The 24,617-nt window shown below is 36.5% G+C and overlaps 1 protein-coding gene across 2 annotated transcripts in view; it reads right to left on the bottom strand.

Annotated features, from left to right (window-relative positions):
• Positions 1-24,617, bottom strand: part of SAMSN1 (SAM domain, SH3 domain and nuclear localization signals 1) — a 112,648-nt gene that overhangs the window by 48,017 nt on the left and 40,014 nt on the right. Inside the window, exon 1 of one of the 2 annotated variants that reach the window (XM_027548192.1) lies at positions 10,042-10,193. The exons of the other annotated variant lie outside the window; for it this stretch is intronic. Within the exon in view, the coding sequence (XP_027403993.1) occupies positions 10,042-10,098 (57 nt within the window). The 5' untranslated portion in view covers positions 10,099-10,193. Of the gene's footprint in view, positions 1-10,041; positions 10,194-24,617 lie in introns of those variants that run through there. 2 annotated transcript variants of the gene reach the window in all.

Below are 24,617 nucleotides of genomic sequence, written 5' to 3'. Positions count from 1 at the left end.
TTATCCATTTGGTAAGATGGTAACTCCATTTGGGAGGACATATTAGAATAAACTATGGTAAAAGAAACAATAGTGGAACAAGTTCTATTAAACTACAAAGGAGGGAGAGAGTATTAATCAAACATGAACATTATGCTAGGAAATTTACACATGGTAATTTATTTAATTTTCTTATCAATCTTCTGTGATGTGCTTTAACACCCCCTCTTCTTCAGATAAGCACATAAAGCCCAAAAGATGTTTAGTAAAATGTTCAACATCCCATAGTTAAATAGTACCTCAACCCTGATCTAAAAGACTTTAGTTCATATTCCCCCCTGCTCTGCCAGAATGCTCTCTTTATGTACTGCCTTGGGTTAACTCTTGGAGGCTTCCTTGAGGGAAGGTATTAAAATAGAGATTTAAGTTCATGAGTTGCGATGAACAAAGGCATTCTAGGCTAAGGAAAGCACAAACAGGAAAGTATAAGAGTGTTCAGAGCCTTTCAAAGATGAGATCTGGATATACAAAGAGAGACACGAGGTTATGTACACAGAGGGACTGAAGGGGAGGCAAGTAGTGGCCAACTGCTGGCCTAAAAGAAGCCTAGAACAGATTCTTCCCTTATGACCCTCAAAGAAAACCAGTTCTGCCTCACCTTGATCTTGAACTTTGAACCACCAAAACTGTGAGAAAATAAATGGCTGTTCTCTAAGCCACCTAGCCTACGGTATTTTATTATGGAAGCCTTAGAAAACTAACACAAACCAGGTGAAAACTTCCAAAGCTTTTTAAATGAGGGGAGAAATGGGACATGACCAGCTGTGTTGACAAATGGCTATCTTTAGAAGAATCACCACCAGACAACTTAAAACTCTCTTCTATTCTTATTAATCAGTTCTTAATGGAGGATGTTTTTGTTCTCTCCTAAGAAGCTAATTAAAAATGTCTTGTTTCTAAAAGTTCACCTAAATCCTTAACACTGGAAAGAAAGAGAAATGAATCAGTTTGGGAATGCTAAATTTGGAAACTTAGATATTTGGAGCATGGGCTTAATTCCATTGTAACACACACGCACACACACACACTGCACACACACACCGTCTTCAGGGATAATGAAGCCATTTGTCTCCTTAGCAAGGCAAGGAAAGATTAAAGAGGTAAGTGTTTCATTAAATTGATTTTTAGCAAATCCAGTGCATTGGTAGTCAAGGTAATGACTTTGTACCTTCCTGTAGGATATAATGGAGAAGGCAATGGCACCCCACTCCAGTACTCTTGCCTGGAAAATCCCACGGACAGAGGAGCCTGGTGGGCTGCAGTCCATGGGGTCGAGAAGAGTTGGACACGACTGAACGACTTCACTTTCACTTTTCACTTTCACTTTTCACTTTCATGCATTGGAAAAGGAAATGGCAGCCCACTCCAGTGTTCTGGCCTGGAGAATCCCAGGGACAGGGGAGCCTAGTGGGCTGCCGTCTCTGGGGTCACACAGAGTCGGACATGACTGAAGTGACAGCAGCAGCAGTAGGATATAATACCTATATTTCCAAGGGGAGTCTACACTTCCATCATTTCTCTCAACCATTTATTTCCAGAACTTTCTATATACCATCTGGGCACAGTGGGTTTTTTCAAGGATAGCCAGTCTATTTGTTACTCAACCTCTGCTACTTGCCTGCATAAAACTTGATTACAGATTCATATTCAATAAAATGGGAAGGCTAGAGTGAATTGATACTTTGTTTGAAGATAATTTTTCAAGCTTAAAATTATTTACCACTTTCAAACAATTAAACAAGGTGAGATAAGCAAATTATTAGTTCTTCTATTCTGATTCAAGGTGCCCTAGAAAGGAAAATCAAATCTAACAGAAAATTGTGTTTTGAGGAAAGATGTAGAAACTTTTGAGAAGTAGGATATCCATATGGGCCTAAGTGTCTGGTGGCTATGAAGAGAGGGATAAGGGCATTTCTCCTTGATGTGTGAACACAAGATAGAAGCAAGAATGGGGCAGGACAGTGGCAGCCTTTCTGTTTACTACCATTAGAGCCCATGTGTAAGTTCATTTTTTATACCTCCAAAAGTTTACAGTATGTACATATAGATCTCCAATTCAACATCTTCTCAACACCCAGCCTGCCACTTCTCTTGTGTGAGTCACCATTATCCTTTCCTGATTTCTGTAAAAACTTCCTAAAGGGTCTCTTTTCCCTGCTTCCTCCCTCACTTTCTTCAGTGTATGTGAAACACAAAAGCAAGAATCGGCCCACTAACATGTAAGCCAGATTTTTCTCTGTCCTTCTCAAAATCTTTTAATACCAGCTAAAATCCTTATAATGACCATGACCAAGAGGACCCTCTACATCCAACTCTTAGTGACTCCTCTTCCCTTTGTATATTCTGATTTATTGTTTCTCAAATACACCAGGGACACTCACCCCCACCTTCAGAATTTTGATCTTGCTCTTCCTGTGGCCTAGAATAAGATTTCCTTATTCAGTGTCATGGCCAGCTCTTCATTTCCTTCATATCCTTTTCAGATGTCCCACTTTCAGCAAGTCTTCCCTAGTCCCAAATATTTCATATTCTTCCTTCTCTTCTTAGCACTTATCATTACTTAGCACACTTTGTATTTAACATATTTATCTCATTTATTGTCTGTCATCTCTAATAAATATAAATCCTATGAGGACATGAATCTTTGTTTTATTCACCACTGTATTCCCAAACACTCAATAGATATTTACAGCTTTGAAAAATGAATGAAAGAAAGAAAAAATGAATTAAGTTCTAAGTCTTTTGAAGAGATAAGTAGGAAAAAATATCTCCAGATTGGAAAACCTTAAACATTCTTGATGGCACATTCCACATTAGGTAAATCAGAATATTTGAAGATGGAACCCAATAATCGGTATTTCTTAAAACTCTTCAGTGATTTAAATGGGCAACCTAGGCTAAAAGCCATCAATATAGACATCATTTCCAAACTTTAAAGATCTTACAGAACTTCTGGTTATCTCATAGGCTTGGGGTAGGCCAGACAGTGTTTTTCTAACAAACTTCTAGAATGCCAATATTGCTGGTCTGTAGGACCAAAATCAGTGGCAAGTACTTAGAATCACCTTCAACCCAATCTTGGTGGCTCAGTGATACTTTTTACCATGGTCTATCCTCTCTCTTCTTCTGATTTATGCTATTTGTTTTTAGGTTTGCATTATAATTTACTTTAAATATTAATTAGAAAACAAATATGGCATAAATACTAACTAAATACATAAGTGAAGAGAACATTTTGAGAGATTTTTTAGTGGCACAGAGAAATAATAACCAAAAGTAAAAATAAACATTTATTTATACCCACCATTTTTTAATGGAATAAATGGATTTAAAGTATTACCTACATCGTATATTGCATACCTTACTTGGAATCACGTTCTTTCAAAATCCAAAATGTTTAACTGAAAATGCATAAATTAAAATCTGAAAATTATACTTCAGATGCTGATGCAAAAAGAAGTGCATGCATGCTGAGTCACTTCAGTAATATCTGACTCTTTGCAACCCTATGGACCAACCCTATGGACTGTAGCCACCAGGCTCCTCTGTCCATGGGATTCCCTAGGCAAGAATACTGGAGTGGGTTGCCATTTCCTCCTCCAGGGTATCTTCCCCATCAGGGATCAAACTCATGTCTCTTAATGTCTTTTGCATTGTGAGGTGGGTTCTTTACCACCAAGGCCAATTGGAAAGCTGCAAAAATAAGGAGCAAATGGGAAACCCCCAGATTTAGAAGAAAAAAGTTGTCTTGTATACTCTCAAATCAACTTTTTTTTTTTTTGCCAGCTATGCTATCCTGGGCAAAATTCTTCATATCTACAGGGCTGTTTTCTTTTCTGTAAATTGGAGGTTAGGGGAAGGAGTTCCATAAGCCCCTTGTGTAATTACTTGGTCTAAAGTAAGCACCAGTTCAAATAAACACTTCACCTTTTTTCTTATACTTGGTTAGAAAAGAGTTAAAATATATCTTAACAGTCTTGATAGGAAAAGCAATGAAGAAAGCTCTTTAATGCCACAACTATGTGTCATCCTTGTCTAGGAGCATAAATTTGCACAGCGGGCAGTGCGGTGAAAACAACTCATAATCAACTCATCACCTCTCATCATTGCTAGGATCAAATGCAAATGGGAAAGAATGCCACTTCAGTCATTGCTAGTGAAAATTAGCATCTGTGACACTAATGGTGTCTCATTTAGTATGCACTTTAGATTTTAAAAAATGGTAAAAAAAAATAAATAAATAAAAGCGCTATTTCCAGAACTGCCATTATTCCAAAGTTTTCCTTTAAAATAACAGCGGTATTTGAATCTCCTTTACTAAAAGAAAAACCTCAGTTAAAATTTATTAACACAGATCATTAATCCCAGCCAAATAGAGGTCAACTTGTTCTAATTACAGTGTCAGAGCCTCTGTGGGGTCTACTCCTTCTCTATTTTCAAAGTTTCTACCATATTTCCTGACCTGGAACAGTGGTCTACTTGTTAGGTAACAATGGGACACTCTAGGGATTCTTGCACAACATATTGGAGTCTTTCTTAAAACTTAAATAAAACTTAGAAATGAATTACATGTATTTACACACAGACATACAAACTTTCTTATGTACACAGTAATAGACTTGCAAACAAGAATAATGAAAATACATAGTACTGGTCAGTTTTCATATTTGAACCAGGTTGCATACAGGAAATCAAGAAAATTCATTCCTTTTACAAATACTTATTAAGAGCGTACTTCATTGAAGGTATTATACTAGATTTAGGAGGGAAATACATGCTTTTACTTATCTCAATACTAGATCATGATATTTTTGACAATCTGAGCACTTGAATACTAGCAAAGTTGTTCTTATTGTTATTTTACAATTTAAAGTTTTAAAGCTTGGGTGGGCATCTGGAGGGATTTGACAGGTGGAATTCTTGCATTAATTAGAGACAGGAATGGAGAACCTCTAAATTCCTTTCCAACTTACAGAAGCTCTTAAAGATACATTGTCCTAGCTTTCCTTAAAATTCAGCTGGTAACTAAGACAGAAATATTAATAATATCTACAGTCTCTAAGCTTGTAATTGTGGCATAATAATGAAGGAGGACCAGAAATTGACATATGTATTTCACACTACACAGTTTTGCTTTTTTCTGTGTATATTTGTGTTATGTTTATTAACCTTCTCTACACCTTCTCATCTACAAGGCTAAAAAGAGATATTCTGTCACAGAAATGTTACAAATATTAAATAAACATACAAAAAGTTCTAAACACTGGTATGTAATAACCCCATAATAAATATAGCAAACTAGCACAGTTCAGTTAGAAAAAATAGTTAAGGAAAATCTCATTCTATAATTTAAGCATTTATAGAGTGTAATGAGATCATGAGCTTCCCTGATAGCTCAGTAGGTAAAGAATCCGCTTGCAATGCAGGAGACCCTGGTTTGATTCCTGGGTCAGGAAGAGCCACTGGAGAAGGGATAGGCTACACACTCCAGTATTCTTGGGCTTCCCTAGTGGCTCAGCTGGTAAAGAATCCGCCTGGAATGTGGGAGACCTGAGTTTGATCCCTGGGTTGGGAAGATCCCCTGGAGAAAGGAAAGGCTACCCACTCCAGTATTGTGGCCTGGAAAATTGCATGGACTGTATAATCCATGGAATCATAAAGAGTCAGACAAGACTGAGTGACTTTCACTTCACTTCACTGAGATCATATATTTTGAACTCTGAGTCCTAGATGTGCTTAGATTTTTTTACATCACAATAAATAGTAGATACTAGTGATGAGAAGGTAAAAACAAAATTAAAAAAGGAAAGTACAGTACCTATCTAATATGTTAAGCAAGGCTATTATGGACTGACTAATCTAAATGTAGAATACTCAATCATTTATCAAAAAGAAATTTATCAAATGTCTTTCTTAATTTGTACTTACTTATGCCCCATAATGGAGAAGGCAATGGCAACCCGCTCTAGCACTCTTGCCTGGAAAATCCCATGGATGGAGGAGCCTGGTAGGCTGCAGTCCATGGGGTCGCTAAGAGTCAGGCACGACTGAGCGACTTCACTTTCACTTTTCACTTTCATGCATTGGAGAAGGAAATGGCAACCCACTCCAGTGTTCTTGCCTGGAGAATCCCAGGGACAGAGGAGCCTGGTGGGCTGCCGTCCAAAGGGTCACACAGAGTCGGACACGACTGAAGCGACTCAGCAGCAGCATGCCCCATAAAGAGTTCCCTTGAGGTAGGAAATGGCACCACTCCAATATTCTTGCCTGGAAAATTCCATGGACAGAGGAGGCTTGCAGGCTATAGTCCATGGAATCACAAAGAGTCAGACAAGACTGAGTAACTGAACGCACACGCTTGCGCGCACACACGCACATGCACAAAGAGACTTGTGAGACATGAATTATAACAGACATGAATTATAACATGAATTATAACAATTATGGAATATTTCTGGTTTCTCCTTCTTAACCTACAATATGAATCTGTTATAATACATGTGAATGCAATTGGTCCTATTTATGAACTATTTGAAGAAAGGAGTCCATACCAAAACTGGAGAAATAGAGAAATAAAGGATGAAAAAGAAGACATACTAATCAATTATAGATGGTAAAACTGTACTTTGATATGTTTTGATTTTTTTTGATATATGGACATTGATAAGCCTCATAAGAAAATAATAAATTATTTTGTATCAGTTCAGTTCAGTTCAGTTCAGTCACTCAGTCGTGTCCGACTCTTTGCGACCCCATGTATCGCAGCACGCCAGGCCTCCCTGTCCATCACCATCTCCTGGAGTTCACTCAAACTCACATCCATTGAGTCGGTGATGCCATCCAGCCATCTCATCCTCTGTCGTCCCCTTCTCCTCCTGCCCCCAATCCCTCCCAGCATCAGAGTCTTTTCCAGTGAGTCAACTCTTCACACAAGGTGGCCAAAGTACTAGAGTTTCAGCTTTAGCATCATTCCCTCCAAAGAATACCCAGGGCTGATCTCCTTCAGAATGGACTGGTTGGATCTCCTTGCAGTCTAAGGGACTCTCAGGAGTCTTCTCCAATACCACAGTTCAAAATATAAGCTCATAAAACCTATTGCTGCATTATATATCCATGGAAGTTTTGAACCATCTTACAACCATAGGACATATTTTAAAATATATTTTAAAATACGAATAACAAAGTCCTTCTCCATTATTTCCATTTCAGATGAACAGCTTCATAATTCATATTTAAGGAACAATGTTTGGTATAATATGCATTCATGATTTGAATTGGGTATAGGGGTTTCCCTTATGGCCCAGTGGGTAAATAATTTACCTGCTGATGCAGGAGATGGGGGTTCCATCCCTGGGTCAGAATGATCCCCTGGAGAAGGAAATGGCAACCCACTCCAGTATACTTGCCTGGAGAATCCCCATGGACAGAGGAGCCTGGTGGGCTACAGTCCATGGGGTCACAAAGAGTTGGACACAGCTGAGCAAGTAAGCCCAGCAGCACATTAGGTCACCTGGACTGTAAGCCACAGGAGTTAACATGAACTGCGTGACTAAATAATAGTTTCCTCATTTTTAATGTGGTTGCTTCTTACCTACTTTAGCACTTACAACTGAAAAACAAGGAAATCTCTCTCAGAAATTTTGAAAGAATACAGCACAAGGGGGCTTCCCAGATAGCTCAGTGGTAAAGAATCAGCCTGCCAATGTAGGAGACAAGCTTTGATCCCTGGGTTGGGAAGATCCTCTGGAGGAGGAAAAGGAAACCCACTCCAGTATTCTTGCCTGAAAAATCCCAGGGGCAGAGGAGCCAGGCAGGCTACAGGTCGCAGGGTTGCAAAGAGTCAGACACGACTGAGTATGTAATGCTAAAAGCTGCAGCACAAAGTGTACGTTTCTGGGTCAGGAGACGTGCATGATTGTCTGGATGCAGTTAATCCATGTAGACAGCAATTCCCTATATTTCAGACTGGTTTCTTGATGGTTCTATTCTATCTTTCTAAACACAGGCCCTATATTCCCTTCTAGTCAATGAAGGATTTGAAATCCTCATTCTACTAGTCATTTATTTGTAGGAATCTCCACCATCTCTTCTGGATTTGGCTTTTTGTCCATAAAGTACATAAAGAAAATTACCCAGTAAAATAAACATGAATTAAAGCAAAGTTATTTCTAAGACAGAATTATAATAATTGGAAAAAAATATTAACTCCATATTAAAAGGAAAGGATTTAGCTGGAATGTATGAACAATACTTTTTCATATACATTCACATATCTCTTTAAATTCATATAAAATGAAACCATCCATCTAAAGAAAACAGGAATCCATTCACAACAAAAAATGTTTCCAATGTGACTATTTTCTGTGATACATTTTGCTCTCAAATATATACTTTATCAAATATATTTTTACTTTTATGAGTAAGAAACTCAGTAGTATGAACAATATTCTACTTCTATTACAATAGCCCCTGCAATTAAGGCAAAAGATAATCATAGACTAAAATATCATTTTGAAAGTTGTTCCATGACATAAATATGATAGCAGCTCACTACATAATAGGGTTCTTATGAGGTACTCTAACTTTAAACTGTAAATACTTGGATGAAAACCACTGCTTTGAATTAATTTTTGTGAATTAATTTCCCTAAAACCTAGTTTTGTCAACTCAATGTTGGTTGCATTTAATCAAGCAAATTTTGTAGAAAATTAATCTTAAATAGAAAGGTAAGCAATGCTTGTTGTACTCTTTGGGAAATGTTACCTTGCATTTGCATTTTTATTCTACTAGGGGAAAAGACAGAAATCATGATATGTTATCCAGCTATATTTAAATAGAAATGCTTGCCTATCCTTTACCAGGCCTTTTTGTCAGAAAAAATTAATATTGAAAATCATTTATTCTCAGTTTCCAAATATCAGAAATCATTTATTTTTAGTTTTCTTCAGAGAGGTTTTGTGGTAACTTGCAAAGAGTTATAAAATATAAAATATTGACTATTGTTCAATGCCATGACAATTCAAAAGTTCACAATCAATTACCAATTCCTTTCTGTCTGGAAGATACCAAGCAAATAAATTCCAATAATAGATAATAAATCAACCCTCTAAAAAAGACATTTGACCTCAGTTATTGTTTATTTACAAGCATATTTAAAATGTTTACCTAAGAAACTAAAAAAAATGTATAGGTTTTGGAAAAATTCGCTGACACCAGTATTTCAGAGATATTTTCCTTTATGATACTAATGAAACTAATTTAGAGTCATACAATAGAATCCAAACTTTGTTATCTCATACCTTTTTTTTAAGTAGTCATTAACAATTATTTTCAAGACAAAGAATAGAATAACATTTCAAATAGAATCAGTTCAACGAATCTATACATTATGGAGTTTTGATGTTTCCCAAACAACCCAATCCTCTCTCAAGTAGTGGAGCTAGTTCAAGAGAGAAAGTAGTAAAAATAGCCTCTATAATAAGCTATCATATTTTAGTTTGAAGAAATGAGAAACATCAAATATTCAATCAAAACATCTCTATTTTGTAACCTTCTCATAATGCATTATGAAAAGTTGAGACTGTAAGAAATACAATGCACTTGGTAGATTATTAAATAGACTTTGCCACCTTTATTGTAAAGTAATTAGCCTCCAATTAAAATAAATAAATTTATATTAAAAAAAAGAATATACACAAAGATTTCATAATGTCAGTCTTTCAGAGATCACCAAAATGATTTCCATGGAGCTGACAGTATGAGCTCAGAGTTCAGTTACAGTTGTAAATAATAAAAAATGCCCTATAAGATAAAATTACATAGACAATAATTGTCAGCTATCATTTAACAGCTAATGTTCGATTCAGTTTTTCCCATATTTGCCATGAAGCTTTCAACCATATGGTTGAACTGATTTCTTATGGGTAGATAAAAACCATGTGTCTCTGTGTGCATTCTATTAAATACATTGGTTTTGTTTGACTATGTATGAAATCACCATACCTTAGGCTTTTGATGTTTTTCCTTCTCTGAAGCATTGGATGGTTTTCTCTTCAGCATTTTGAATTCACACTACTCCAAATGAGTGCACTTTCTGGAGTTACAGAAATGACTGAAGACTGTCAGCAGTGTGCTCTCTAATGTGTACAGCCACAGAGAAGTTTGAATCTAGTAACCTGCCACTTCCTCTTTTTGGTCAGGATATGACTTCACATCTACATGGGTAAAGTTTTTTTTTTTTTTTTTTTTTTAACAGTAATTCTTTGGTAACTTTTAACATTCTGTTCTTGCTATATTCTATGAGGTAGATCCCTAACTAAACCTCACACATCAGCATCCCTGCAGTTATAAGGGCCATGAAGATTTCAAAATAACACATTTTTTCAGTTTATAAAAAAATAAAAATCTGTAACACATTCCATGAGATAGATAGGTAGAGATAAGTAGAGAGAAGAAAACATCTGAGCTAATAAATGAAGCAAAACTTGAGATATGAACTTTATAGTATGTAAAAAATGAAGAGAATACTCAGGGTAGTCAACTTTGCATTCCCATGTAAACCTTATTGGAAGATGTAATAAGCTAGATTTTAAACAATACTAAAAAGAGTTCCAGAAAAACAACTATTTCTGCTTTATTGACTATGGAAAAGCATTTGACTGCGTGGATCACAATAAATTGTGGAAAATTCTGAAAGAGATGGGAATACCAGACCACCTGATCTGCCTCTTAAGAAACCTGTATGCAAGTCAGGAAGCAACAGTTAGAACTGGACATGGGACAACAAACCGGTTCCAAACAGGAAAAGGAGTACATCAAGGCTGTATATCGTCACCCACTTATTTAACTTATATGCAGAGTACATCATAAGAAACACTGGGCTGGAGGAAGCACAAGCTGGAATCAAGGTTGCTGGGAGAAATATCAATGACCTCAGATATGCAGATGACACCACCCTTATGGCAGAAAGTGAAGAAAAACTAAAAAGCCTCTTGATGAAAGTGAAAGAGAGTGCAAAAGTTGGCTTAAAGCTCAACATTTAGAAAACTAAGATCATGGCATCTGGTCCCATCACTTCATGTGAAATAGATGGGGAAACAGTGGAAACAGTGTCAGACTTAACTTTGGGGGGCTCCAAAATCACTGCAGATGGTGATTGCAGCCATAAAGACGCTTACTCCTTGGAAGGAAAGTTATGACCAACATAGATAGCATATTCAAAAGCAGAAACATTACTTTACATTACTTTGCCAACAAAGGTCCGTCTAGTCGAGGCTATGGTTTTTCCTGTGGTCATGTATGGATATGAGAGTTGGACTGTGAAGAAAGCTGAGCGCTGAAGAATTGATGCTTTTGAACTATGGTGTTGGAGAAGACTCTTGAGAGTCCCTTGGACTGCAAGGAGATCCAACCAGTCCATCCTAAAGGAGGTCAGTCCTGGGTGTTCATTGGAAGGACTGATGCTAAAGCTGAAACTCCAATACTTTGGCCACCACATGCGAAGAGTTGACTCATTGGAAAAGACCCTGATGTTGGGCGGGATTAGGGGCAGGAGGAGAAGGGGACGACAGAGGATGAGATGGCTGGATGGCATCACCGACTTGATGGACGTGGGTTTGGGTGGACTCCGGTAGTTGTTGATAGACAGGGAGGCCTGCCATGCTGTGATTCATGGGGTCACAAAGAGTCAGACACGACTGAGCAACTGAACTGAACTGAATCCTATTTAAAGCATATATGCACATTTTAAAGAACAGTATGGATGAAATTCATATAAATAGGAATATGAATCCAGAAGTAAATTATTATGCATAATGTTACTTTGTGAACACATTACTAGGCTGTAAAGTGAAAGTGAAGTAGCTCAGTTGTATCTGACTCTTTTTGACCCCATGGACTATAGCCTACAAGTTTCCTCCAGCCATGGAATTTTCTAGGCAAGAGTACTGGAGTGGGTTGCCATTTCCTTCTCTAGGGGATCTTCCCCAACCCAGGGATCAAACCTGGGTCTCCAGCATTGTAAGCAGACGATTTTACCATCTGAGCCACCAGGGAAGCTCCTTATGTTGTAAATTCCTGATTAATAAGGAAATGAATTAAACAGAACCCTCAATTAACCAGATGTCTTTCTGCTACAAACTGCATTGCCATATGTTGATAATTGCTAATAGAGTGGTGATCCAGTGGATCAATGGTACCTTCAAATGAAGCATCCCAAGTCCTTATTTAATAGTCCTGGAGTAGAGCTAATATGACTTAGAAAGAATTTCCCCATCAAACTACAGGATTTAGCATTTTTTATTATAATGTCAAAACCAACATAGCCTGGAAAGTAAAAGCAAGAAGTTCAAGCTTTCTTATTACTTAGGGATTTACCAAAGGGAGACTTGTAAAATCTCTGAAACTCCACTTCTATTAAAACCAGCTTGTTAAGGGAATCAAACTAGATTTTGTTTATAAAACCCCTGGGTTGAAAAACAGTGGTACCATATTCTTAATGAGCAGCTTTTCTAGGTGAAAAATCAACTGACCTTATTTCTCAGTCTTTACTCATACCTCTAAGCCCTTCCTCCCCAAAACCCAGTTCTAGTGTTCAAATTTCACTGATTCATTTAACAAATATTAAATTGTCTGTTTTGTGCTGTCTGATAATATATCAAGCCACCTGAGTAGCTAAAATATAGTTTATGATCTGTAACAGAATTGAAGGAATACACCTGTTAAGATATTATGCTTCTTCTACTGGATATTAAGAGCAGGTTTATATTTTTCAAGAGTTATCAGGCTGGTAGTTTCCAAATAGTGACAGGGTATGACACTAAAGAACCTGAGTACTCTGAAGTTGGGTAATTCCCTAGAACTATGCTTCTTTTCAAACTTTCTGTTGGTGCTTAAGTTAAAGAAGTGATCTAAGTAAAACAACAACAACAACTTCAGAAACTGAAAGTCATGAAAAAATGTATTTCTTATTGAAACACTTACAACCTCTGTGCCCCCATTTTTTCATCTGTGAATAGAAATTTAACTCAATTGCGGAGTTTGGTCAATAACATGGGAATGATAATGTGCTTACTACATGTTAGGGTTTTGGTGAGAATAAAAGGAAATGCCAACAAAGAATTACTTACGTAAAAGATGTTTTATATCAAGAAATGTTCATGGATCTTAAAGACGCAGAAGCTTTTAATAGTTTTGCTCGGAATAATGTTTTCCATAGATTATATTTCTACAGTGATAACTAAAGAGTAGAAAATAGTCACATTCATGGTGACCATAGCTGGACTATATGCAGTTTTTAAAAGTGCTGCACTCTAGCAGCTTCTGCATTGCACTCAGTTGTGCCCACCTCTTTGCAGTCCCGTGGACTGTAGCCTGCCAGTCCCCTCTGTCCATGGGATTTTCCGGTACAAGAATACTGGAATGCATTGCCATTTCCTTCTCCAGGGGACTTTTCCAACCCAGGGATTGAACCTGAAGAAAATCTTACTTTTATGACCTCTAGGCATTTTACCATCATCAAGACTCTAAGAAATATTCAAAATGTAAATAATACTTGAACTTGATCCTCAGAATTAAATATGGGAGAAGCAATTTTCCAACCTTCTCTTCTACTCAAGAAAAAATGTTTTCTGAAGACTAAAAGACATATATGACATTTGAGGTTCTGTTACAATCTGTATTAAACACCTTAGCCCTCAAAAAAACCTCAGTTGACACAGTAACGAATGTTGTGACCAATTATCTTCTATTTTGTGGAATTCTGGATCCATGGAAATGTTTAATGACTCACCCAGAGTGATATAGCAAGTTCTTAAGTCAAAGGTATATAGAGCAGGAATGAGGTAGAAAGTCAGTACAGAGCACAAAAATTTCCCATCATGACTGAACTAAACCACATGTTGCTTAAAAAATATTCTGAAACAGGGAAATTGCAAAAGAGCAAAGTCTTGGTGCTTTGTTTTCACACATTACCTTAATGGTCTTAACCCAGGCAAGGTGAAAAAAGGCTGGGACTTTGTGGCGTGTATGTCAATTACAACCTCTGCGTCATAGTGGGTAAGTCAAAATTGTAAAGAAATTGCAAATTGATGACAGCTATCGTGGTGTATTTGATGAGAAAGTAAAGTGAGACATAAAAGAGTTGTTTCAGCAGTCCAAAAAATATTTACTGGCAGATTGCTAAGATGTAATAATCAAATTCAAATCAAATTCAGATTCAGATTAATTCCCGTCAGCAGAAAGAGAATGCATTGTTCATAAGGACAACAAGTCCCTGAAACTCTGCAGTTGCTGTTTCTCACTATAAATATTAAAAAAGTCATGGTGGTTAATCCCACAAGGTTATCCCAAAGGGTCCACTCTTGGTGTGCTCAAAACATTATGTTTCTGATAGAGGAGAGTTGCTGGTCGCACCCTAGGTATCTTGGGAAGCGTCTTGGGAGAGAACTTGGCCCTGTGACAATATTTCTTATTTTAAATTTCTAAAGAGATAATGTAGTGCATTATCTCCCTATCTTAGCTCTAGGAGAAATAGAGATGTGAGATAAACAAAGAAGATTAACAGTCTGAGATGCATGGTGAACCTAAAGAATCATACAGGAAAAAAAACTGTTTTGAAAGAGAGAACATCTTAGATCACATCTATGCATGACAAGATGTTTGAAACAATATAAGAGGAGATTCAGTAAAAAAAAAAAAAATGAGGAGGACCAGTCATCAGTGACTAAACCAATCAGGGGATCTGATTAAAATATATGCACATTTGTTGTCGTTGTTTAGTCGCTAAATTGTGTCTTACTCTTTTGCAACCCCATGGACTGTAGCTCGCCAGGCTCCTCTGTCCAAGGGATTTTCCAGGCAAGAATACTGGGGTGGATTGCCATTTCCTTCTCCAGGGGAATTTCCCAACACCAGGAGTGAACCCATGTCTCCTGCTTGGCAGACAGATTATCACTGAGCCACCTGGGAAGCTCTTATATGGAAATTACTTAGGTTATTCAACAAATTATAAATATATATTTTCTAAGTGGTTGCCACAATAAGTAATGATAAAACAAAATTTCATACCTTTATGATTAAAGGTTTAATATTCATGAAGTCATTCTCAAAGTTAAGTATAATAATGATAGTTATCATTTTGAATGCTTATTATATGCTTGGCATTGTGCTCTGTGCTTCGTTCATATTTCCCATGTAACTCTCAAAAAATCTCTGTAAGCTGGTACTAACATTATCATTCCCAACTTCCAGGTGAGGTTAGGTAACATGTCCAGTTTGCACAGCTAGGAAGTGGTGGAGTCAGGATTCAATCCAAAATCCTACTTCATAAACATCACTCTGTACCATAGTTATACCTAAAGACCTGACATAAAATAGGAGTGATTTATAAGGGTGGGAGAGAGTAAGCTGAGCTACTGATTGGAAAGTGTTTCAACCTTTCAGTTCAGTTCAGTTCAGTCGCTCAGTCGTGTCCGACTCTTTGCGACCCCATGAATCACAGCACGCCAGGCCTCCCTGTCCATCACCAACTCCCGGAGTTCACTCAGACTCACGTCCATCGAGTCGGTGATCCCATCCAGCTATCTCATCCTCTGTCGTCCCCTTCTCCTTCTGCCCCCAATCCCTCCCAGCATCAGAGTCTTTTCCAGTGAGTCAACTCTTCCCATGAGGTGGCCAAAGAACTGGAGTTTCAGTTTTAGCATCATTCCCTCCAAAGAACACCCAGGACTGATCTCCTTTAGAATGGACTGGTTGGATCTCCTTGCAGTCCAAGAGGCTCTCAATCTTTAGCTGTGTATAAAATGTGAAACCAGGAAGCATGTAACTAGTCTAAAGCCCTGTTCTTCAATTAAGACTTAACATCACATGGACAAACCTTCTAGCTTTTCAGGGTCCTTCCCCAAGCCATGCTACTTTGTAGTGCCTCTAAGAAGAATCAAAAGCCCCCCAATGCTGTCATTAAAATCATTTTCTCTAATTTCACAATTATTAAAATCGAGGTAGGAGCACAGATTAGATTTGTCTTCATGTTATGAAATTTCCTAGGTTCTGAAGTTCCCTATGATGGCTTTTGATAAGGTATCCATCTATAAATTGATCTCCAGTTACTATAATAAATGTATTCTATTTCCTCCTTGATCTGGAGCTATAGAAACCCACTTTATGTTTCTAAAAATTATTTATTATTCTCTTAACCTTTGACATTTCATCTCATTAGTTTTTGCTTGCTTCAGTATCACACCCAAATTATGGTCATAATCTTCACATTTATATAGTTTCCATTTTACACTTCAAAATGTCATTTCATATTTTGTAGAAATGAAAATGCTTACCCTAAAAAATAAAAAAAAAGAAGCTCCCTGTCACATCCTTTTATTTTTCCCAGACTTATTTCAATTCTTTGTATGATCCCTCTAGTATTAAAACAATTTTTCTCATTAGTTAAATTAATTTTTTTCTATAAGATAGGCCCATAGTTTCTTGACTTATGTATTAGACATTATCTATTGGTTCCTGTTTTGTCCTTGAGGATTTTGTACTCCCTTCACTTCCCAACTTCCTTTTAATTATTTAGTTAAATCAATAGTTATTATCATTTTGTAAATATTGTAAATGAATAAGTAAAATTAGGTATAGTGTTTTGTGTTCCCTTTGTTGTTTATTTTTGGAGTTCATAATGGGTAACATATCCCAAATTAATGCCCACAACAAATTAATCAACTGATTTATTTTGAACATTGAAGTTTACTCACCATATTTATAATTGTAAATGACCAAACATTTAAATTTTCTTTTTTCCTTCATTGAGTGGGGTTTGATTGTTTTCTAAGGATGCAATCCTAAGGCTGAAATAGAAATTCTCAACCACCTCTTGGTTTGGATTCTCTTTGACCTCAGTCTCACATCATCTTTTTTGTCTACTCTTTCATTTATAGAAACATAGCTCCTTAATGGAAATGCTTTAGGACCTTGTAGATCCTTCACATTCGAACACAATTTTGAGTTGGTATTCTAGCTTCATTCTTCCTTAGAATCTAGAAGGCCTCTCCATTGTCATCTAGCTTCCAAAGTTGTTGTTGAGAAGTCTAACGCTATTTTGATTCCTGGTTTATTGTTGATGGATTTCTCCTAACCGTCTTGCCCCCACAGAAAGAATATATACATATTATTCCTTTTATTTTTGGTATGCCTTAAAATGTCATAGTATATGTCTTAATATACATTACTGTTTCATTCTCTGTACTGCTCACTCAATGGTTCTTCAAACTGGAAAAACACAACCTTAACGTCTATTTAATTAATAAATGGTTCATCTCTTTCTCTGTTCTCTCTTTCTGGAAATTTTAATAAGACAATGTTAGAAACCCTGATTGATATTTTCATTTTGATATATTTCTCTGTTTCCTTCTTTTCCTTCTTCTTCTTCCTTTTTTTTTTAATCTCTAGGAAATTCAATTATCTTTCTACTGATCATTATAATAAATATTTTCTTTTAACTATAATGTTGTATTTTGTAAAACTTCTGATTATTTTCTTTCATAACACTTTGCTCTTTTTTTAAAATATAGCGGTAACATGTAATGAAATCAATTAACATGCAACAATATGGATGAATCTTAGAAATGCAAGAGAAGAAGAGTTCACAAAAGAATTTTAAATGACATGAAACTCTTTAGAAAATATACATATATAGTTTTAAAAAATAAAATAAATGAATGAGGAACATAGTGCTTAATGTAATGATTACTTGAGTGGAGAGAGTCGGGGAGATGGAAAGGAGGTTCAGTGTAGATGGGTACAGGTTATTTTTGAGGTCCTAGCTTTATTTCAAGGGTATATTTTAGTAATCTATTTTAAAAACTAACTAAACAAAAGTAAAGCTTTGAGAATATTCTATTCTTAATTCTTGGAAAGGAGGTAAAATATAATGGGTAAGAGGGTGGACTTCAAACAGACTGCTGCTGCTAAGTCACTTCAGTCGTGTCTGACTCTGTGTGACCCCACAGACGGCAGCCCACCAGGCTCCCCCATCCCTGGGATTCTCCAGGCAAGAACACTGGAGTGGGTTGCCATTTCCTTCTTCAATGCAGGAAAGTGAAAAGTGAAAGTGAAGTCGCTCAGTCGTGTCCGACCCTCAGTGACCCCATGAACTGCAGCCTTCCAGGCTTGACTCAGATCAGATCAGGTCAGTCACTCAGTCATGTCCGACTCTTTGTGACCCCATAAATCGCAGCACGCCAGGCCTCCCTGTCCATCACCAACTCCCGGAGTTCACTCAGACTCACGTCCATCGAGTCAGTGATGCCATCCAGCCATCTCATCCTCTGTCGTCCCCTTCTCCTCCTACCCCCAATCCCTCCCAGCATCAGAGTCTTTTCCAATGAGTCAACTCTTGGCATGAGGTGGCCAAAGTACTGGAGTTTCAGCTTCAGCATCATTCCTTCCAAAGAAATCCCAGGGCTGATGACTACTTGGGTTCAAATCACGGTTCTGCAATTTTCTAAGATGTCCTTGGCTATACTTAACCAACTATACTATACTTAACCTTTCTTTAAAATGGACAGTAGTTGCTACCTCAAAGGAATTGCTATGAGGATTAAATAACAAACCATATTAAGTTAGTAGAAAAGTGACTGGCATATACTAAACACTAAGAACTAACTAAATAAATGGAATATATTCTCTTATCTTTCTGAGGTGATTGATTACCATTTTATAATTTCCTTCTGTTCCTTTTGTTGTCTTTGTTTCTTTCTGATTTCTTTCTTCTGTTTGCTTTGACCTCTGGCTTTCACCTTTGAGGCTTTCTTCAAATGTCTAGTGATTTTTGGCTATTGATACATTGCTAAGAGCATCATATAAAAATCAAGCCATATTATCAGAAAACCCTAGATGACAGGTTCTGGAATTTTGTTCTGAGATCATCAGGATTATTCTATTAATAATCCTCCCATGTCCTGAGTGAACTCTGGGGAGTAGGGGAGCTTCCTTGCAGGCTTCAAATGCTGACGCTCTGAGGTGCTCTTTGGTGCACATGGACTCACTTCATTGCAGCATCCTTTCCTGCAGGTTCTGAGACTGACTTTCTCTAATCCTCCATTCACCCTCCATCATCACAAACATTAGTTGGCATCTAGTCTACTCTTTTATCAAATGCCTTTGTCTTATGGGTTTGCATCTTTTTGGTAGATATTTATGGATTATATGCTATGTTTAAGCAGAGTCTAGTTTTTCCAACTATTCATATTTTTATCATCTCCACCTGTCTTCTTCATTCTGCCCTTGAAAACATGTGTGTCTCTATCTTACTTGCTAAATTCCTAATTACATGGAGCATGTAGCTAATTACATAAAGCTGATCCCTGTCCTGCCACTTCAAATTTATAACATTTAAGATTGATATAAAACATGGCTACTGCATTACACAGTAGGAAGAAGGCAGGAAGAAATATGAAGTCTTTCAATAGAAATCCATTCTCACATTTAAATAACTGTGTTCTCTCCATATTTGTAGATTCTTCTCACAAGCACAGAAATACAGTATCCTGTGAAAATAGTTTACTTTTTCATTATTTATAGCCTAAAACAATTAACCAATGTTTTATTGAAAATCTTCAAAGCAATTTTTAAACTAAGAATATAATCTAGTACTTCTTGAATCATATCTTATTAGGCTAAAAGGAAATTCTGTTCGTAATATATAATACTGACTGAATAAATTGAATTAACTTTGCACAAAAATATTTTTAAATTAATTATTATCTGAGCATAGTACATGTACTATTAAAATTCCCTGTTTTTCTTTAAGATCAGGTATAAGATAAGTATGTCCACTCTCACCACTTTTATTCAACATAGTTGCAAGTGTTAGCCACAGCAATAAAAGAAAAAAAGGAAATAAAAGGAATCCAGATTGTAAAAGAAAAAGTGAAACTGTCCCTGTTTGCAGATGACTTGATCCAATACATAGAAAAGTTTAAAGATGCCACCAGAATACTACCAGAGCTCATCAATGAATTTAGTAAAGTTGCAAGATACAAAATTAATATACAAAAGTCTGTTGCATTTCTATACACTAACAATAAACTATTGGGAAGAGAAATTAAGGAAACAACTCCGTTTACCATTGTGTCAAAAAGGATAAAATACCTGGGGGTAAATCTACCTAAGGAAGGATAAGACCCATACTCAGAAAACTATAAAACACTGCTGAAAGAAATTGGAGATGACATGAACACATGGAAAGATATTTCCAATGATTGGATTGGAGGAATTAATATTGTTATAATGACCACGCTATCCAAAGCAATCCATCTATCCAATACAATTCCTATCAAAATATCCATCATGTTTTTCACTGGACTAGAACAAATAATTTAAAATTTTGTATGGAAACACAAAAGACTGAGTAGCCAAAATAATTCTGAGAAAGAAGAATGGAGCTGGAGGAATCATACTCTGACTTCAGACAATATTAAAAAGCTACAGTAAGCAAAACAGGATGGAATCAGCACAAAAACAGATACATAGATCAATTAAACAGAACCAAGAGCCCAGAAATAAATCCACACACTTATGGTCACTTAACTGATAACAAAGAAGGCAGGATTATAAAGTGAAGAAAAGATAGTCTCTTCAATAAATGGTGCTGGGAAAACTGGACAAATACATGTAAAAGAATGAGTTTAGAACATTTCCTAACACTATCTACATAAATAAACTCAAAATAGATTAAAGATCTAAGTGTAAGATCAAATACTGCAAAACTCCTAGAAGAAACATAGGCAAAGCATTCTTTGACATAAATCACAGTTCTATTTTGGGGGTCTGTCTCCTAGAGTAAAGGAAACAAAAGCAAAAGTAAATAGGACCTAATTAAACTTAAAAGTTTTTGCACAGCAAAAGAAATCATCAACAAAACAAATATCCACTGAATGGGATAAGATATTTGAAAAGACTATGACTGATAAAGGATTAATATCCAACACATATAAACAACTCATACAACTCAACAGCAAACAAAATCCAAAGAACCCAATTTAAAAATGGGTGAAAGAGCTGAATAGACATATTTCCAAAGAGGAAACGCAGATGAACAACAGGCACACGAAAAATGCTCAGTATCACTAATCATCAAGGAAATAAGGTTCAACACAAAAAAGAGATATCTCCTCACACCTGTCAGAATTGCTATTAATAAGGAACATAAATAGCAAATGATGGAGAGGATGCGGAGAAAAGGGAAACCTCTTACCCTGCATGTGGGAATGTAAACTGGTACGGCTACTATGGAAAACAGTATGGACAGTTCTCAAAATCTAAAAGCAGAACCACCATATGACCCAGCAACTCTATTCCTGGGTATATATCTGAAAAAAGTAAAAACACTGATTCAAAAAGATATATATGCACTCCAATGTTCATAGAAGCATTATTTACAATTGCCAAGGTATGCAGGCAACACAAGTGTCCATCAACAGATGAATGAATAAAGAAGATGTAGTAAGTATGCCTGATGGGCGACTACTCAGCTATAGCAAAGATTAAAATTTTGCCCTGTTTAGCAACATGGACGGACTTGGAAGGCATTATGCTAAGTGAAATGCATCAGACAGAGGAAGACAAATGCTGTATGATATCACTTATATGTGGAATCTAAAAAGTACAATGGGCAATTTAAAAAAAAAAGAAGAAAGAGACTCACAAATACAGAGAATAAACTAGTGGTTACCAGTGTTGAGAAGGAGGGAGGAAGTGGCAATATAGGGGTAGAATAAAAAGGATTATCATAGAATTATACAAGATTTGTGTGTGTTAAACTTTTGAAAATTATAAAGCATTGCAGAATTTTAAAAAGTCTTTCATTTAGTTTAAAAGTGTAGGCTTAAAAGTACTTCTAAAGTCAAAAAAATCCTCTGCTTAATTTGTACTTTTTTCCACAGAAGCACAGGAGGAAGGTAGACTATGCTGATCAATAGACCATGATTTCCTCTAACTACTGAAAAAAAGGTAATTAATAAAATATTCCTGGAGAGATATATAAGAGCTTCCTTTCTTCAGAAATCTATTCTTAAATAGGAAGTACAAAATTACTTTTTTCCTTTCTACTTACACTTGCCAGAAAAATTTATAGCAGATTCAAGAGTGATCAGAATATTTTTCATTCCTTAACATTTGAAGCTATGTTAAAACTGTAAAGCTGTAAATGTTAGTAGCTGTCTAGCCTCTTACTTATACAACCCAAACCCCTAATGTGATCATCTCTTCAACTCTGACTATAATTATGAGATAAAATACTTTAATTGCATATCAGTTTAATTACAAAAGAAATGGAGTGGAACATGATTATGGTGAATGTTTTTAATGTCTACTATAGCAAAACCAAATTTCATAATATTATATATGTATACACACATCATATATATGCATATATATATATTTATAAAGTATGTATACATGTGTGTGTATGCATGTATACATGTGTTTTATTTAAATGGAATTCCATTTTTACCTTTTAATTCAAAAGTAATGGTAGAAGGTCTTAAGAGAACAAGTATGTTATAAATAGCACACACTGCCCTCCCTTACCCAACACATAGACTGAGGTTTCCACCTAAAGCGTGAAGCCACAGCAAGGCACAGGTCCTCAGAAACCTTTCTGCATTCTAATTTTAAAGCATTTGTATTGTCATTTCTGGGAAGGGAGAAATCAAGTGATCATTTACAGGAGTTTACAAGTGTATTACCCACAATTCAATTCCATTCTCTTCTTGAATAAGAAAATTTTCCATAACTTTTGCAATTATACTTGTGAGAAATGAAAGAAAAGTCTGTTTTTCTTTGTCAATCAAGTAGTATGGTGAAGCAAATAATTTCCTTAACATCAATGCCCTGCAACCTAAGAAAACTAACTGGTTAATTGAAACCTGATATCTCTTTGGAAAGAGAGAGAATTCTTTGTTTGATTTTTAAGGGCATGGGATTCCAACCACCATAAGCAACCTCTAAAGCAATCACAGCCTCTGGTTACTAGACCTCTGCTGAGCAAGTCTGGCTTGGGGGTCCACTTTTCTACCTGTCATGGAGGCGTGTGATGTGATGAGAGCTTGTGGACTTTAGAAGACTGACATAGCTTTGAGTCGAGTCAAGCTATATAAACTAGAGCGCAACATTTGACTTCTCCAATTTTGAATTTCCTGATGGGTAAAAGGGAAAAATAATGTTTCCTCATGAGATTATTGTTGGGATTAAATGAGACAATATGTATAAAATTCCTGATACAAAAAAAGACCTCAGCTAATGCTACTTTCATGCTTTCTCCTTCAAATGCAAAGGCAGAAAAGCAGTAGATCCCCAGGCTTTCAAGTCTTACTTTCATTCTAGATTGTGGTCACAGTGTGACCCAACTTGTTGATACCATGTCTGGCCACTGATTTCCAAAGCTGATACATGCGTAATGACTAGTCTAACCTGCAGTTCTCTCATCGTCACATGCTGGATGATATTTGAATATGCTGTTTATCCTTAGCCACCAACCAAGGGAAATTTCTACAGAAGAATTCAGTTCTGCTTTCACTTAGATTTGGTGATAACATTTAACTGTGGATTTGTAATTGCACTTTGAAAACAAGCTCTGTAGTCTTTCTCACGAACAGAAAGGCCTGGACATCTCTGGCCTTGGCCTGTGCATGCCAGTCTCCTTTCTTTCCCTGATCCACTCACACTGGTCTTCTCTTTGTGCTTGGACATTGTTCAGTTCTTTTCTGTCTTGGGCTTCTGGTCAAGTCCTCTCTTTTGTTTGAAGTGCTCTTCTGTTCATTTTCACCTGACCAGCTCCTTTTCATTCTTAAAGTATCAGGCTCCATGTCACCTCCTTAGAGGGCCTTCTCCAACTAAATGCACATAGGTACTTGAGGGTTTTTTTTTTTAACCTCTTTTATTTGTTTGTTTGTTTTAAGCCAGCTCTGTTGCTAGCACTAGTGTAGTATCTGGCACAGAAAGAGGTCAGGAAGTATTTGATGAAAAGATGAGTAAGTCAGCTCTATCAGTTCAGTTCAGTTCAGTCGCTCAGTCATGTCCGACTTTTTGCGACCCCATGAATCGCAGCACGCCAGGCCTCCCTGTCCATCACCAACTCGGTCTGCACAATTTAGGCTATTTCTTTGGATTGACAAATGTCAGGATCAAACTCAGAATTAATACTTCTTCAAAACCAAAAGGTATTATGCCAGGCAGAATAAATGTTTAAGTCAGATTATCAGAGAAAATATCTTGCAAAAATTTTGAAACATACAGACTATAAACCACTTTCACAAAATTCTTTCTCTTTTATGGAGAACTCAATGAGATATGTCAACATACCTTACTAATGATGATAATGATCTATTATTGATTTATATAACATTCTTTCTTAATGTTGAACATATTTTAACATAACTTTTTATCCTAACAGCTTTCCTATGAAGTTCTTATCCTGATTTTATGCACATGAGCAACTGCATTTTCTTTTCTACCAACTCAGCTCCTGATTCTAGGACATCTAATCCTGAGCCTAGGAACCCCCCTGCACAAGATTCACT

Source organism: Bos indicus x Bos taurus, chromosome 1 (assembly GCF_003369695.1).
Source record: "Bos indicus x Bos taurus breed Angus x Brahman F1 hybrid chromosome 1, Bos_hybrid_MaternalHap_v2.0, whole genome shotgun sequence".
Classification (NCBI taxonomy): domain Eukaryota; kingdom Metazoa; phylum Chordata; class Mammalia; order Artiodactyla; family Bovidae; genus Bos; species Bos indicus x Bos taurus.
This window is presented reverse-complemented; position numbering and strand designations above follow the sequence as displayed.